The 18,253-nt window shown below is 27.8% G+C and overlaps 1 protein-coding gene across 1 annotated transcript in view; it reads left to right on the top strand.

The window, feature by feature from the left end:
- LOC145296836 (DEP domain-containing protein 1B-like) overlaps nt 1-17,934 on the top strand; it is a 75,567-nt gene extending 57,633 nt beyond the window's left edge. The window contains exons 11-12 of the mRNA XM_080142957.1: nt 16,170-16,343; nt 17,677-17,934. Of these exons, the coding sequence (XP_079999083.1) occupies nt 16,170-16,343; nt 17,677-17,817 (315 nt within the window). The 3' untranslated portion in view covers nt 17,818-17,934. The remainder of the gene's footprint in view (nt 1-16,169; nt 16,344-17,676) is intronic.
- The last annotated feature ends 319 nt before the right edge of the window (nt 17,935-18,253 follow it).

Below are 18,253 nucleotides of genomic sequence, written 5' to 3'. Positions count from 1 at the left end.
ACCCAAATCCCCACTCAAGTTGCCCTCCTATAAATCTGACCCTTTTCAGGGTAGACTTTTATGCTTCAGTCACAGAATGCCTTGTTTGGAATGAATAATTTTAAAAACTGAGAAAATTTTAAATAAATAGTTCTGGAATTACGTTTGACAAAAAAAAATTTGTTTTAATTAGCTATAATTTATATTTAACTAAACAAGTCGTCAATCTCTCTCTCAGCTATTTATGTATTACTTTTAATCCTTCTCATTCTGCATATCTGTGAGCACTTAGATAAAGATTGGCCTTTCCAAATAATTTACATAATGTGTTTATACACTGTAAGCAGGTATGCAAATTAGATAGGAAAATAATAGGTCACTTTATGTCGCTCTATCACTTTCACTCTTTTTCTCTCTCTTACACACTTTCTCTGCCAACTGAAAAAATTCCTTAACACATTGTTACATAACAAATATTCACTATAAATGCCCCCTCAAAAAAAAAGAATGAATATAAATAAATTTTTTAAATTTGCCTATATTTAACTCAAAGCTATGCTAAAAAATGATATTTTAACTTTCTTGTCTTGTAGGATTTTTTTTTTTTTTTTTATTCTTAGTTTTTGTTTTACTTTTCTTCTATTTTTTATCTGAACACAAACAGGCAACTTTCATTTACATATAACAGTAACTTTAAAATTAAAAAAAAATATGGTAATATTGAGTTTAGGAATTTAATTAGGAGTCTTAATTCTTGGGCAACTTCAGCTGATGTTATTAATTAAATCATGGTTCACTAATTAACACATGTAAGAAGTTTCAATGTTTCTGTACATAAATTCCTTTTATCAGAGAATTGAATTTTTTCTTCCCCTCTGATTTTGATAAAATATATATAAAATTTTGAACATTGTGACTGATATTTGAAATATTTTCAGGTTTTTGAATGGAATCTTATTATTATTTCCTCCTCAATTGATAAATTTAATTATCATGGTAATATTTAACTGAGATTATAGTTTAAAAATTACGTTTTTTTTTTTTTTTTGTTTTTTTTGTTTTTTTTTATGTTTCCAAAGAAAAAGAATTAAAAAAACAATTTTATCCATTGAAAGAAAAGGCTGTGAAAAATAAATTTTACTTGTCATTTCTTGTGCATATCTCATTGGTGTTTTACAAAATATAAAATGATTTGACAAGACACGTTTTTTGTTATTTGTCATGAGAGAAGATTGAATAGTGCAATAATAAAAGGGACTGTCTAACTAGAAAAATAATAAAAATAAATTTTAAATTTTGTATTTAATCAGTTATATTTTGTCTAAAATCTTTGAATAATGCAGACACGTAAATCATTGTGACAAAATAATCATTAAAATAAGCAAGTTTTTTACTTTGTATCTTTATTATTTTGGATAGAAAAAAGTATAAAAAAATAATTCCAATTTCATCTGTTTTTGTAAATCAAATTATTGTATTTCTGAGTTTTCTCAACCTGAATGCTTGTTTAAATTGAAATTGATAATTCTGGCTTAGAATGAATATTTCATCCATGTGAATGTCTGTTTGTTTTATTCTTTTTTTATGCTATTTTTTTCATATTTTAATCTTTCTTTCCTCCATCATCTGCTGCAATTTATCTACAACAATATCTTTTTTGACACATTATTTATTTATTAGACTTTCAAAGATTTAGTTGTGTCTCTTATTTATTCATTTTCTGCACAAAAAATTATATTTCTTAAATGTGGCATCTCTACAACCAAATACATACATCATTTATCATAAAGCAAACCTTTTTTAATCTGCTTAGATCACGCTTGATCTCAATAAAAAAAAACTTTACATTTATTTACACGTTTAAATCCTATCAATTTTCAAGCTTTTTTATTTAACTATCACTTGCTATGCTTTGAACAAACTTCACTTTTTTATTTAATTTGGTTTTTAAAAATATTGTAAATATATATATATATATATACACACACATAAAACCTCATTACATCTCAACTGCAAATGCTGATCATCAGAATAAAAGCTTCATTATTTTCTCTCAATGTAAAAAGTTGTAAGAAATATTCGACATCATTCAAAAGATCCTTTAATAATATAAACTCTACAAATGCCAATGTTAGTGTTTCAAAGTTTGTTGACTTCAGCATTTATATTGATTATATTATTGATTTATATTGATTATATTTTTGATTGAAAAAAATTATTTCTGAAAGGTCTATTTTGCACAAATTTAAAACTGTTTAAAACTTGGTCCTGTACAAAGGCTGACTTGTGCCTTCCATCTACATAACTAAAGGTTTAAAATAATACAAATTGTATTGGGCTGGCTGATTTTTTTGGAAGAGCAAACTGAAAACATAACCAACTTTATGCAATTCATTTTTCATCATTGATTTTGGAATCTTGAGAATGTCTGCAATTTGCCTGGTTGTCAAATGGCAATCTTGTTCAGCTACAGTTTTCACTTGGTTACTGTGGATCATCTTTGATCGGAGCATCTCTCACTGAAAAATTTCTATTTTGAAATCGAACAAACTATTTCTGGCACAGCTGTTCTGTAACAGCATTCCTCCCATACACATGGCATATCTTTACACAGGTTTCTGTAGTAAAACTAAGCATCAGATGTTGGTAGTGCTCTGCTTGAACTTCCATTTCAAGGCCTGAAATACAAGCAAAAATTGTAAAACCGTCTCTGCTCAGAGACTTCTACTCCTTGACCTGAACATACTCGCTAAACCAAATACACGATTTGTAGATTAGATATATAAAACTATCAGGAAAGATGACATTTAAAATATGAACATTTTTGGCCAACCCAATATTTTATAACTGATTATTAGGGCTGTAACAACAGCATATTCTTTTCATTGTTTTGACTCTTGAGTATATATCCGTTAATCTTATGTTTTTATATAGATTAGTGTGGTTCTCGGTTGATTGACTGTGTTTTACTGCGTCGGATATATACTCGAGAGTCAAAAGAATGAAAAGAATATTTTGTCACAGCCTTACCGATTATATTCAAATGATTTGAATTTGATTGTTTTTAGATATAACAGTACTCAACTTGGTGCTTATTTAGAAGCCAGTTATAAAAATTTTAGTTTGAAAATTTTGTTTCTTGCTTTTTCATAAACTATTTTTTATATTGCTTTAGTCAGAACCAAGTGTCAGCAAATTCATCTGTGTTTTATTATTTTCGATTTTTATAAATTTTTTTATTTTTATTTTTTTGTAACTTATTTTTTTTTTTTTTTTTTTTCTTATTTTGAGGATGTGATAAAAAAGTTATGTATTTAAGTCTTTTTGCTTTTATTTTACTATTTGTTTTTCTTTTCTGTTAAAAATGCTAAATGCAATTTCTTTTAAATCATTTTAGATAAGCTTTTGTTACTTTCACTTGAAAAAAAATAGAATATTAATGTAGTAAACGTTTTTGTTTTTTTTATATATATATATCTTAAGTTTTTATATAAACATTTTCAATCTTTTTTGCATCAAAAGTTTATAATAAAATAAAATTTGATACAAGTTTTGATATTTCTTTATTGGATCATTAAAGTAAGGCATTTAATTTGATAATAAAAATGTGAAAATGAACATCTGATTATAGAAAATGTGTCCGTGCAGCTGGTAATCATCCACATTGTTTATGAGGTGCCGTCAATAAGTTTCCAAACTTTTTCCTATGGGCACTTTTATTGATAGTACACACATCTAACTCAAGTCCCCTTCGAAGTCATCTTCTCCGGCTGCAATGCACTTGTTGTACCATTCCAACAACTTCTGGAAGGCCCCATAGAAGTCCTCTTGTGTGAGTGCGTCAATGACCCTTGTCACAGCCTCTTTCTTCTCCTCAATTGTCTCAGAATGACAGCTTCTAAGGTTTTCCTTGAGCTTAGGGATAACCAAAAGTCACAGGGAGAAAGGTCTGGACTATAGGGAAGATGATTCCCATTTTGGTCAATAGTTTGTGACATGGACTGGTGCTTTCACGCAAATCTTCCACATCTTTGGTTCCTCATGCATAAATGTGTATACAGTTCCCACACTGAGGTCAAACTGTGCACTTTTTGTCTCTATAGACACACAACAGTCCTTATCCATGAAATTTTTTATTTGGCTAATTAACTCTGGTGTTCTGACTTCCTTACTCCTCTCATCCTTCATAGACTCTCTGCCTTCCTTGAATCTCTTATGCCACTCAAAAACTGATGCTCAATTCATGCAAGATGGTCCCAAAGCAGTCTGAAGCATTCTATATGTTTCTGTGGCATTTTTTCCAAGTATGAAACAGAATTTTATTGTGTCATTCTTCTAAAGTGTCCTCACTTCCAGATTGCGTTTTTGAAATTCATCAGCTGTGATAATAAGGGTTTAGTAGAGTGTGTTCTAATTCTTGCTGTAGCGGTTCATTTGAACCTGAAATAAGAATTGGTCTGTCATCTCATAAGATGTATAGCAATAACTTACTGAATTTTCAATTTTAAATGTCTATACAGAAAAAGTATGGAAACTTATTAAAGACCCCTCATACATACACTCAGCACAAAAACACCAATGTTTTGTTGTACATGTTTTTCTATGCTATTCATATGAATTTGAAAACTATCTTTATCTGTTTACAGTGAGCATTATCAAACAATTTCATCTTCATTAAATATAGATTCATCAAATAAAGAAAAGTTTTTTATTAGCATTGAGTTACTTTTTTTATCTGTATAGTCATGTGATTGATTTATTTGAAATGAAATGTGGGTGTGTGTCTTGTGTCAACATATCAAAAACATAACAATTTCATGAGAATACAAGATGTTCATTATCAACTACAAATCGACAAACAACAACAAATTGCAACAATCAACATGCAACTTTTTATGTGAAATATTTCAGATTGTGTTATAGATAGCAAAAATCTTTTAGATTTGTTTTGGAACAAATTTATTGAATGATTTTTTATAAATTATTGTAAGATTTACACTTTGTGATTGAATGCTGTATTTCCTGATTAAAAAAAAAAAAATTTAATGCAATCTACTGAAAAAGTGTCATCATTAGCAAGCGTCTGATATTCTGCACGTTTTAATTTTACTGTAACATGATTCTAACGTACGGAAAGAAGCATTTTTTTGTTTCTGTTTTGTTTTAATCAATATTTATAATTTGCATGCTAAAATTAATTCTTTTTATCTTTTCAAATTCATAGTTGTTCATTTTCTTTTTATTCTGTATGCTTTTCAAAATTGTCAAAATGCAAATTTATTTATTGAATTAAAACTTTAACAAACATAAACGTCTTTGTTATTTATGCAATTGCATGTCAGCAGACGAATTTCCAGTTACTGAATTAAATTTTGCTGCTTCAATCATTAGCTTTTTTAAAATATTGCATTCTACCACAAAGTGAAATTTACAAAAAAAAAATGCTTGTTTCTTTCTGCTTTCAAGAAAAAACGTTTGTCTTTTTTTTTTTTTTAATTTTAAAAAAAATTTTTTTACAACTATCAAAGAAAAAAAAACTTTGTGACTCACTTTTCTATCTTATCGTATCTTTATTTCTCATAATCAAAATTCTTTACTGATTCCGCAAAGACCTCCGCCTTCTATTGTCTAATATCTATTATCTTAAAATATCTTAAATATTTATGTCCTTTCTTTTATTTAATCTTTAAAAATTCTTATATTTGATCAATTTTTTAATGTTGAATCAATTTTTAAATAAAAACTGAACAACTAAAAGATTATTCAGACATTATTTCATACAAGTACTATTTTTGAAACATGGACAACATTAGTTTCATTGTAAATATTTTTGTTAGATCATTATTTTTACACAAAAATGAACTTGCAAAAGCAATTTTTTTTTTTTTTTAGAAAGGACAATTTTTTGCAAAAAATTCACTCAATTTCTCTTTAGCATTACTCATAAATTTTCTCTCAAAAGAAACATTTTTTTAAATATTAAAAAGATATAGTAGTTTGCTCGAAGCATTGCTAATTTAATATATATAAAAGCCTATATGTCTGTCTGTCTTCATATTTTCAAACTATATCTCTTCCAAAAGTAAAAGTTGCAGTGATGCTAGAGGTCGCATATGTTTTTTGTGCATTCATCTTCGTTTATTTCTAAATTTTAATCAGTTCATATGCGTGTCACATTAGTACAGTGGTAACGTCACCAGCTTTGAATGGTAGTTTTGTTTTCGATTTCGATTCTAGCTTATGGCACCCAAACGCTTTTTTTTTTTAAATTTTTGAAATCACGGCTCTTATAATATACGATATCCAGACAAATTAAAATATCATATTTAAGTGTATTTTACGACTAGGCAAACCTAGGTGTTCCCCCTCTCTGCTAGTACCTAAATATATAGGTATTTAATAAGGCTGTTTGTAATTTGGAGAAAGAATGATGAAATATGAGATAAACGAAAACAAATAATTGTAGGCAATATGTGCATTTTTTTTTTTTTTTTTTTTTTCAAAAAATTTATTTCTCAGTAATTTTTTTCCCTGACTGTTAACATTAAATTAAATCGACAAAAATTTCCTTGGGTGAATTTTTAATGTATGAAAAATACACCAAATCAATTACGTTTTGTTTTTGTTTTTTTTAATGAGAAAATTCTCACAACATAAAATGTTGCAGAAATCTTGCCAAAACGATTCTACTGAATTTTGAGGTTGCGAAAGGAGAATAATTTTATTAGAATCTTAGAATAATTTTATTGTAATTTATTAATTTATTTTAATTTTATTAGAATAATTTTAACCACTTCAGCCTTTTTTATTACAGTATATACAAAATACTGTTTTTAGTTTTTATGTTATTTTTAAATCATGGGGGTAGGGGGGTGCACATACATTCACATGTCCTATGCAAAACCTGTGTGCAAGTCATTGATCCTTACAGCTGAACAACTACGGAGAATATTGGTAGCAGTGAAAATGAGACGTTTGAGGAAAATCTTTCACATCTGCAGAAGATCGCATCACCATTGAACAACAGACGAGTGCCTATGAACATTTGTTCTGTTCTGTAGAAGAGGAAACTGGGAGAATCTAGGAATTCCAAGCAACAACATAGAGGATGGCAGACCAAAGAAAAGGTGAACCAATAATATCGCTGAATGAACTCTCATGTGTTTTAAGATGGTCCATTCGGTCAAGAATTAATCTTGGACTCTACTGACTCATTTCTTCCGGGAACTTTTAAATGACTCTTTCTAGCAGTAGTAGTAGTAGTAGTAGTAGTAGTAGTATGCAAAACAAATGAGTTATTTTATTTGCACCTTTTTATTTTTTCTAAAAACAATCAATGAATAACAGTTATTTTATTTGCACCTTTCTTTTTTTATTTTTTTTTAAAAACAATCAATGAATAGCAGTTATTTTATTTGCACCTTTCTTTTTTTTATTTTTTTTTAAAAACGATCAATGAATAACAGTTATTTTATTTGCACCTTTCTTTTTTTATTTTTTTTAAAAACAATCAATGAATAGCAGTTATTTTATTTGCACCTTTTTATTTTTATTTGCACCTTTTTATTTTTATTTGCACCTTTTTATTTTTTCTAAAAACAATCAATGAATAGCAGTTATTTTATTTGCACCTTTCTTTTTTTATTTTTTTTAAAAACAATCAATGAATAGCAGTTATTTTATTTGCACCTTTCTTTTTTTATTTTTTTTTAAAAACAATCAATGAATAGCAGTTATTTTATTTGCACCTTTCTTTTTTTTATTTTTTTTTTAAAAACAATCAATGAATAGCAGTTATTTTATTTGCACCTTTCTTTTTTTATTTTTTTTTAAAAACAATCAATGAATAACAGTTATTTTATTTGCACCTTTTTTTATTTTTTTTAAAAACAATCAATGAATAGCAGTTATTTTATTTGCACCTTTCTTTTTTTATTTTTTGTAAAAACAATCAATGAATAGCAGTTATTTTATTTGCACCTTTCTTTTTTTATTTTTTTTTAAAACAATCAATGAATAGCATAAGTAAATGTTCTTGTTTCTGTAAGCTGAATTTTAAACAACTAACATTATGTTAAGAACAATCCAAAGTTAGTTGTATCTATTATACGAAATGTGAGGTGATCAATGTTTTTCCCCTGAATTTTTTTTTTCTTTTTTGTGGCTGACTTTAATAATATAAAATACTAGTAAAATATACCATATGTTTGAAAAAGACAAATTTCCATCTTTTTATAAGTTACATATTTTTCTTGTCTCTTCTCACGCTTTGTGGATTCAACTATTTTCTAATATTCTTTTTGTGAATCAGAAAAGTGTAATTTCAATTGAATTTAGAAAAGTTTCTTTTTTTATTTGTTTGTTTTTTTGTTTTTTTTGCAAAAACGGATTTCTGTTAAATCGTTATTTTTTGTCATTTGTCTGATTTTATTTCTTTCTTTCTCTCTTTCTAAATTCATCTTTAGTTCTTTTTCTGTTTTTTCTGTCTTCCTCTGTCCTGATTTCATTTTGTTTTCGTTTTTTTTTTTGGGGGGGGGGGTCTCACAACATCAAATGATTCATGGTAGGAAGGGGAGAGTAGAAGACTTTTGTTTCATCAAAGAATGACTTTTTTTTTTTTTTTTTTTTTTTTTTTTTTACCCCAAACAAGGCAAATTGCCACTTTGGTGTAGGGGGCTACTATCAGGGGCAACAACTACTGGGGTACTATTAGGGATTTGGGCAGCAAGATGTCGGTTCACGTTACACTTGAACTTCTGCACGTCAGTATTGTTGGGGAAGCAGGGACCTGGAATAGAATTCCAAAGTCTAGCGGTTCTGGGGAAGAAACTATTGGAGTAGAAAGATCTTTTACATCTAGGGATCTCTACAGTGTGGGGGTGGGATTTAGCAGCCTGTCGGGTTTGTCGAGGGTGCTGACTCCCTTTACCTCCTCTCTTATACACACTTAGAATCTTTTCTTACTAAGGGCTATGGTTTTTCTTTTTTATTTCTTTAAAAAAAAATTTAATATTCTTTTTACACAAAAAACTAATTTTAACAAAATTTAAAAACAAAATAAAGTTGAAACAAATTGGTTGATATTATCAATATGAAAAAAAAGTATTGTAAATTAACACTTTTCACTACAAAAAAATGAGATTCTACTTTTTTAAGCGATTATGAGAACACTGAAAAATTTGAAAGAAAGAAGAAAAATTATTTTAAAGTGGAGGATCAGTTTCACATATGAATTTAATGTAAAATGAACCCTCTCATTTCCAAGCCATTATAGCATTTTAGGACAGGTTTTTGTTTTGTTTTTTTTCTATGGAAGATGAAGTCTGCATTTTATGGAGCTTGGGGCGAGGGGGTACTCGAACTTAAAGTTAGTAGCAGGGTTAAGGACAGTTTGTTTTTGTTTTTGTTTTTTAATAGGCTTAATCTAACATTAGTGGTAAAGTAAATAATTATTTTTTTTTTTTTTTTTTTTTTTTTTTTACTAATCTTTGACAATAAACCTTGTCCTCTCAAATAAATACAAATTATTTTGCATAGCTGCTCTAAAATACCCAAAAAAGGGAAATCCTGAATTTTTTTTTTTTTTTTTTTAATCACAATTGGAAGTGGAGGGGGCCTAATCATGAAACTACTTGATTTAATTTTAAAAGATAAGTTTAAATTTATTTTTGTTGTTTTTTTGTTGAATTGTATACTATTAATATAATGACAAAAATTATTAAATTAAATAAAAAAAAAAATTATAATCTATCAATCACTGAGTAAAAACATATGATCTATATTATTAAAATGTTACAAGGAGGGGCCCTTGTATGCATGTTTGTAGTAGTGAAAAAGCACATTGATTTTTTAAAGTTTTTTTTTTATATAACTTGGAAAAAAAATATCATTCTAAATGGAATGGCTATACTAATGTGTTATAATGTGTTTATATTACATTTTTTATTAGATGTTCTTCAAAGTCTCTGTCATTGTGTAAGCTAGAAAAGAGTTACAACTTTTTTATTTTTATTTTGCGTGCATGCTAACAAACACGTGAGAAACTTGTCAAAAAAGATACAATCATTCATGCATTCATTAAAATACGCTCCACCAAAAGAACTTGCTTGAATATCATCAGTTAATGTTGTACAAAAACAGGAAACTTTACATAAAAACTTAATAAAATAGTGTATTAATTTTAACAAATGGTGTGCTGTAGAAATTACAGCTACAAACTATGGATTTGGTATGCTCTACTGCATAACTTTCAGCAATACACTCTGAAAAGGTATGAATCTATATGACCTCACTCCAGTAAGGTAGACTAGACTCAAATTTTGACTGTGCAACTGAAGAATACTCTGAAATAAATTCAGTCTTTCTCCATTTGTCCCAACATTGTTTCCAATTATCCTTGTCATTGGACTCTAGCAATGCTAGTTCAAAAGAAATTGTGCAACTCTAGCTTCATTCTATCCCCTTCTCTTGTGCAGGCAACTTTACAGGGAGTATCTATTGTCTCTCAGAACTGACTTATATAAAGTTTAAAGGTCTGTATCCAGACAATGGAACAAAATGGATATTTTTTGCTATAATAAAAACATATAGCCATCATCTATATTTGGATGATTTTTTTTCTGAAAATATTTTTCTTTAGTATCAAATGTTTTAAAAGAATTTTGGTTGTTGGAAATCTGAACTGTTCTACTTTATGTGATAAATAGCCAATAAACTTTTTCTTTTTGTAAGTAAAAGCATAGGTATAGTGACCATCCATTCAAAATACTGCAGATATAAAATCAACTCAATAATAGAGGTAGTAGATCTACCAGAGCTATTTTAATATAAATAGGTAAATAACTTTGTGATCTAATCATTAACACACGCTCCAAGAATTGAAGAATATGTAAATGTTTGGATCGTAAAGTTATATAATTATATATAAAGCTTGTTCATGACTGTTTCCTTTGAAAGATGTTATTATAGGCAATAAATATGAAAAATGTTGTTTACAGAAAGCTGCAATTCATGATTTTGTTTATTAAATCTCCCCAATCTGATTTTTGCATAGACATGATATCCTCACTCCAATAGGGTAGTAAAATGTCTCACCCCATCCTCTATAAGAATTTAATTTTTTTTTATATATATTTTTGCAATCTAAAAATTTGTCTGATTGCTATAGTACGTAGATTTTTCCAAAAGAGAAAAGGGAATCATTTTGTATTAAATTTACTTAGAAAACTAAGCAAGATGTTTCTATTCATTGAACATTATTTTTCCCCTGTTAAGAAGTCAGACTTTTTTTTTAATATTACACAAGCTCACTCTCCAATTCATATCGTTCAACAGGTCAACCCTCTTCAAATTCCACTCTGAAGTTTATCTAATCATTTGTTTTTAGGTTTTCATTAACCAACCAACCTTCTTGCAATTTAAACCACCCATACTTTTGCAATAGCTTATCTAGGAGTATGAATTATACAAGTGTAACCGATTCGTCCTAGTTGGACAGATGTAATACTGTCAGCAAATCTTCTGACCTGATGTGTTGGATTTGGTCAGATTTTACATTGTAGTTCTCTTTAATTTATAAACCTGCAGTTGGGTAAGAGAGGGCTGAGTGACACTTTAAAATATACATCCTGAAAAATTAGTGCTTAATCAATAGTAATGCAAAGATTTAAAACCAAAATTAAACAATTAAATTTTACTTCGTTATTGATTTCAATTATTAGTTAGCATTAACAATGTCTGCATTTTTAGTTCCGTTTTCTGCAGAGCAGTCCCTTCTGATTTAATGATTATTTTTCATAATGTTTTCTTTTTTTTTGCTTATAATTGAAAAGTCTTTTTAGCAAATATTCAAACGAATTGTCTTTTTTCAGAATATTTTTATTTTTAAATGTTATACATTGTTTTTTTGATTTTAAAAAATTTAAATTTAATAAAATATATTTAGATAATTATTAACAAACGAACATTTTTGTCGAAATACTTTATTCTTTTTTTTTATAAAATGTTCTAATAATTTTTTTTCTTTTTGTATAAAAAAGACAAATTTGTTTGAGTATTTGATAAAAAAAAGACCTTAAATTTCCAATTATAAAAAATGGAAAACATTAAGGAATCATCAGAGATTTTATTTTGGTTGTTTCTAGCGATGCAGAAACTAGAAATCAAAAAAGAGCAGACATTCTTGGCTTTAACTCAAATATTCTTAACTAAGTAAATATTTTTTTGCTTATTTTTTTTTTTATTTTGATAAAAAGCAAAAAAAATTAATTCAACTGTATTATTTAGGAAAGTGCTTATCTAAAATTCATTTTAGGTAATTTAATATCAAATAGAATTGATGCTACCAATCTGCCTATAGAATGAGCGAGGATTTAAAATTGTCAAAATTGTTTGTTTGTTTGCTATGTCTCTGTGTGGATCTTTCCTTTTAACTATTCACAACTTTTTTTTTTTTATTTGCATGGTAAATATCTATTTAACTAGCTGGACCTGTGGAAATTCTACTGGGGACTTATTCATACGTAATATATTATTCATATGTAATATATTATTCATATGTAATATATTATTCATATGTAATATATCATTCATATGTAATATATTATTCATATGTAATATATTGATGTTGGCATGCTCTAAATGTTCAGCATAAATGGAGACGCTCTGATATTATTGTTATTCTTTTTGTTAAAAATGCAAAAAGTATTTATCTAAGCTTGCAGGGACGACAGTCATAAAGTACGCTTGAATATGATATTTTAATTCGTGCAGATTTCGTATATTATTTTTGAAATCGTGACTTTATAATATATAAAAATCGATAGAACTAATGTTCTATCGATTTTTATATATTATAAAGTCGCGATTTCAAAAATAAAAAAAATATATCCATACAACTTGGGTGCATCAGCTTGAATCGAAACCAAAACTTATGAAAAAAATATATGTATATATATATCTGGAGTGCCATCAGCTGTAACCGAAATCCTAACTTATGAAGAATTCTTGGTAAAATTATTTATTACAAAAAATTGAAGTCCATAACAATCAAGTGACAGTCATTCGGATGTAAGTGTGACACAAAATAAATAACACACGCTATCCTATTAATATATAGATAATACAGATCAAATTCTGATAGTTCTCAAAAAATGTCCTAAATTCCTTTTTTATTCTATTATTTCAAAATTCATCCAACTCTATTTTAAAAATGTTCTATGCCCTTCTTAATCTGAAGTAGCAATTTATCCCAACAATTATACTAGCTCCTACTGTGAAAAACAATTCAATTGCTCAATAGAAAGTCATTGTGAAGGCAGATTTCGAAATGAATTTTTAAATCTGCCTTTACAATAACTTTCCAGATTGAGGAGAAATGTTTTTAAATATCCATAGTTAAACATTCCATTAATCATTTTGAATTTTTCAATGAAACTATCTCTAAGTTTTTTCGAGTAAAGTAGTTAGTCTTAATTTTTCCAATCTTTCTGTGTAACTGTAGTCTTATTCTTTCTATTCCTACATATTTTTTATGTATCTTCTAATTTCAATATTATATTCCAATTTCCGTGTTTAGATGCTGGAACTCTGGTATGAATACAATCCTATCTCTTCACTATTAATGTCTCTAGATGCCAGAAAACCTCCTGATCTAATAGTTTTTTTTTTTCCTTTAAACTGCTAGACTTTGGAAATTCCCTCCCTGTTTCCTGCTTACTTGATCGTACTAAAATGTTAAAATTTATATGTAACATTCTTCTGAACTCCCTACATAGTTCCTCTGCAGACATGGTCCCAAATAGTAGCTCCTTGTGCCCAGGTGGCAAAATGCTTTGTTTAGGGTGAAAAATGTTTGAAAGAAAAAAATATGAAATCTTAGAGATTTATGTTTTCAAAAAAGACAATGTTACATCAAGATGATCTTTTTATAGTGTTCTTTGATGTGATTCTATCTAATTACTAGGGCCGTAAGAAGAGAATATTCTTATCATTATATATATCCGACACAGTTAATCGAGAACCACACCACTCTATCTAATAATATATAAGATATAAACTAATATATACTTGAGTCAAAATAATAAAAAGAATATTCTCTTGTCATAGCCCTACTAATTACATAGCATGTTTATTAGATGCATGATAATGAACAACTATAATAATTGCTTTTATAGAAAATGATAAATAAATGTGAATAGAAAGATAGTATTTACTTTTTAGATTGAAAGAATTGTTTAAATTTGTCACTGAAAAAATATTTTGCATATAAAAACAGTCATCATCTATAATTGGAAGATTTTTTTTTCTGAAAGTATCTTTCCTTAGTACTAAATAATTTTTAAATGAATTTTGATTGTTGTAAAAAATAATTGCTCAGAATTGTTCTACTTGATATGATTGCGATGGAATAGTTTATTATTTTTCAGTTTTAATCCAATTATGACAATTTTGTAAGAATTTTGCATATCACACCATCAATACTAGCAAAATAAAAAAAGTCATAGAATATTTATATAATGTGAGATATATATATATATATATATATATATATATATATATATATATATATATGTATATATATAATGTATGTATTTTGAGTTGGAAATGATTTTCTTCTCATCTTGCTGTATCTACTTAATTTATTTTAATTTTTCTCTCGCTTTGTTTTTATACAAATAGGTTTTTAAAAGTTAAATTTAATTATGATATCAATTTGCTTGTTAAATTAATCAAATTGTTGTAAAATGATAAATATTTTTTAAAGTAATGTTGTTTTTATTTCTTATATCACGAGATGTAAAAAGCTTCCAAAACTTTCAGTACTTTAATACATGAAGATTTCTAAGATTTTTAAAAATCTGAAATGATTTTCGATTTGATAGGTTCTAAATTCTTTTCAAAGGGTCACAAACTAATTTTTTTCCAAACTTACAAAGAAACCAAAATGCATTATGATAGATTTAATTTTATTATCAAATTCGTTTTAATACTTTAGCTATAAAAGAATGTGTAAGTTGTATACAGACAAAAAACACGTACACAAAAACCGAAGAAATGGTCATACAATTTTATTGATATTTTGCTTTTTCTTCACTGGCAAATGCTATTGTAACAACTAAATGGTACTTCTGCAGAATTTGAACCAGACGTAACTAACTGGGTGCTCAGCTTTGCTCAGAACATGACATTAATCGCTGGCTTTCGCTGAGCGTCGCCGATTATCAAAGTGTAACAACGCTACTCAAGGAAAATACTGAAGAAAACATTTAAATATATTAAAATCACGAGAAAAAAATAACTAAAAAAGAAACAATGATCTACCGTAACAATGTCTGTTTTATTTTTGTAACAATTTTTTTTTAAGTGAAAAAATAAACAAGTTATATTTATTTTACTTTTTATTTTTCCAACCACTTTTTTTTTTTTTTTTTTTTTTTTTTGTGAAACAAAATTGAACAAAATTAATAAGGAAACTAATTATTTGTGTTTTTCATGTTTTTTAACAAAGGTTTTTAAGAAAAACTTTGTTTTTCATACATTTTTTTTATTTTATTTATTTATTTATTTATTTATTTTATTTTATTTTTTTCTTTATTTTTGTAACTAATGTAATGTAAGCTTTTATTTTTTTTTTGTATTTTTTTTTTTTTTTTTTTTTTTTTTCCCCTATTGGAGTTGGCCAACTGATTTTTTTTTAAAAATTAAATTAAGACAACTGGGAAATTCCCTTAGGATTAGGTAGACTTCTCTGTGGCCAAATCAGATGATGTTAAAGTGACGTGAGAAGAGACAGCGGATGTGGAACAAACTTCACCAACACAACCAGGTAGCTTTCCGATATATGGTTTAAGATCGAGAAAAAAGGATCATTACTAAATCTCTGTCTCCACATAAACTCAAAAAGATAACTGTTGAGAAGCTCCTGGTTGATATATTTTTTTTTCCAATATTTTCCCCAAAGATTGTTTGCTCCTTTGCCGCACATTGATCGGCATATTATGCCAGATTACAGTCAAACCTGAGTGCATGACGTCATGTGCCGAGCAAAGCCATGCGTACAGTTAGTTAACTCTGGTTCAAATTGTGCGCCAGTACCAACTAAATTGTTTTGTATTATTTTTTTGTTTTAATTCATTTTATTTTTTACTTTTTTTTTTATATTTTAGTACTTTTAATTTCCTTTATTTCAGATTACGTATACATCAGATGATAAAGGAGCGACAACATATTGTAAGCAAGTACCAGTTTCAGTTTATGAGAAGGAATCTATTCATCATTCAACAGAAGCTCTCACGGATTTGCTCAAGAATATTGTTGCTGATGGAGCAATGAATCTTAAAGAAAAGACGAAGAAATTACAAGAGGTACAAAAATTCCAATGCAATTTAGAAGGGTGGGGGGGTATTGATATCTTTATCATCATCATGATCCTAAACAGATTTATGTAATTTAATAATAATAGGCGACACAACTATGGAAGGTAGTAATTGCTGAAGATGCAGTTAGGAGATTTGGCATTCCTATCACCTGACAAAGGCCAGAGGAATAGCTGAAACGTTGCGAAACAACAACTAAGAAAGATGAGGATAATAGTCCACAATAAATAAATTAATAAATAATACTCATCTCAATAATAAATTCCAATTAAATATTATATAGATTTATGTAAATCTATCTGGTTATTGAATATTTCTTCATCCCTATGATGTGGCTTTATTTGGATTCATAGAATATTTACAGTCAAACATGAGTCCATGAATCTATAGTTTGAACTATATCTGCTGAGTGATCATCTTTGATTTTTTCTTCATTCTAGCAGCTGGACTGCATGGCTAAATTGTTGGTTAGAATAATCAAAATTTATTTATTAATTCAACTGTACAGAAATCATTTTAGTTGTGAGTTGCCTTATATATTCCTCTGATATTTTTTTTAATTATCATTTCCTTAGTTGAATCATCAGGATACTATAATTATCATTTCCTTAGTTGAATAATCAGGATACTATAACTATCATTTCCTTAGTTGGTCATCAGGATACTATAACTCTAAACAGCTGTCTCACGGGTCAGCGCTACATTAACAATCACCCCTCCCCTCTAACGTAATCTTGCTACATTAAAAATCACCCCTCTCCTCTAGCGTGATCTTGCTCGACTAATCATAACTTTCAATCTCTCAACTCTTCCTCTGGTGCTTTTTCCATTGTATTGTATTAATGAAAACTTTTAGATATGGTTATTAATTTTATTATTAAAAAATCGGATTGCATCAAAAATAATTATATTTTTTTACTTAATTATGACTTACTTGTGTGCATACTCCAGAGAACTTCACTACATGCTTGAAAACAACATTCTATCAGGAATCACATTTTAAGATCAATCTTTCAACTGTAATGTGTATCATCTGATTAATCCATCTCTTTGATCATTTTCTTGATTTTTCTTCAATGATCAATCATTAAACAAAATTTCTTATCAACTATTTTCAGTCGAGATAATTTGCAGAATAGATTCGTTAAAATATATTGGATGAGCAGAAATTTTACTGAGGTTACAGTCCAACCACAAAAGATATTCAATCAATTTTTGTCCACCTTTCTTGTTAAATTTGTTTGGTTTTATCTTAATGATTATTTTTCTGTTTCATTTTGTTGTATTTCATTCTTAATTATATTTGCCTTTTTCTTTTCAGTTTCATCGACTCTATCCACAGATTTATGAGAAAGAGTTGGGAAGGCAATCGGAACCTGTTCCACCTCCTCCTCCACAAAAACCGTCTCGAAATGTCCACCTTCCTAGACCTCTTCGACGACTGCGAACTCTGCGATCATAAAACAAGTTTTCACCTTGTTTCTCTCTCTCTCTCTCTGTCTCTCTCTCTCTCTCTGTCTCTCTCTCTCTGTCTCTTTCTCTCTCTCTGTCTCTCTCTCTCTCTGTCTCTTTCTCTCAAGGTTTTCCTTTTTATGCATTTATAAAATTTATAGGAGGAGTAATCAACAATTTCATGCAAACCTTCCATAACATCATGTATTCATTAAGAAAAAAATTTAGTTTCTCTTTTTTTTCCTCATTTTTATTTTTTTGTGAGAAATATTTAATTGCGATGCTAACATAAAATATAATAGGTTTAGAATGAGACATAATTGAGACATAATCTGGTACTTTATCTTTTATGTTTCACAACGAATTCTTACTTTAATTTGAATTTTTTAGCAAACATAGCTTATAATTTACAGATTGAGTTTTTAAAAAAATCCAACCTTTGTGTA

The sequence above is a fragment of the Euprymna scolopes genome, chromosome 17, assembly GCF_053919585.1.
Source record: "Euprymna scolopes isolate OS-2025 chromosome 17, ASM5391958v1, whole genome shotgun sequence".
Taxonomy (NCBI): Eukaryota; Metazoa; Mollusca; class Cephalopoda; order Sepiida; family Sepiolidae; genus Euprymna; species Euprymna scolopes.
Note: the sequence above shows the minus strand (reverse complement) of the source record. Positions and strands in the feature narration are given on the sequence as shown.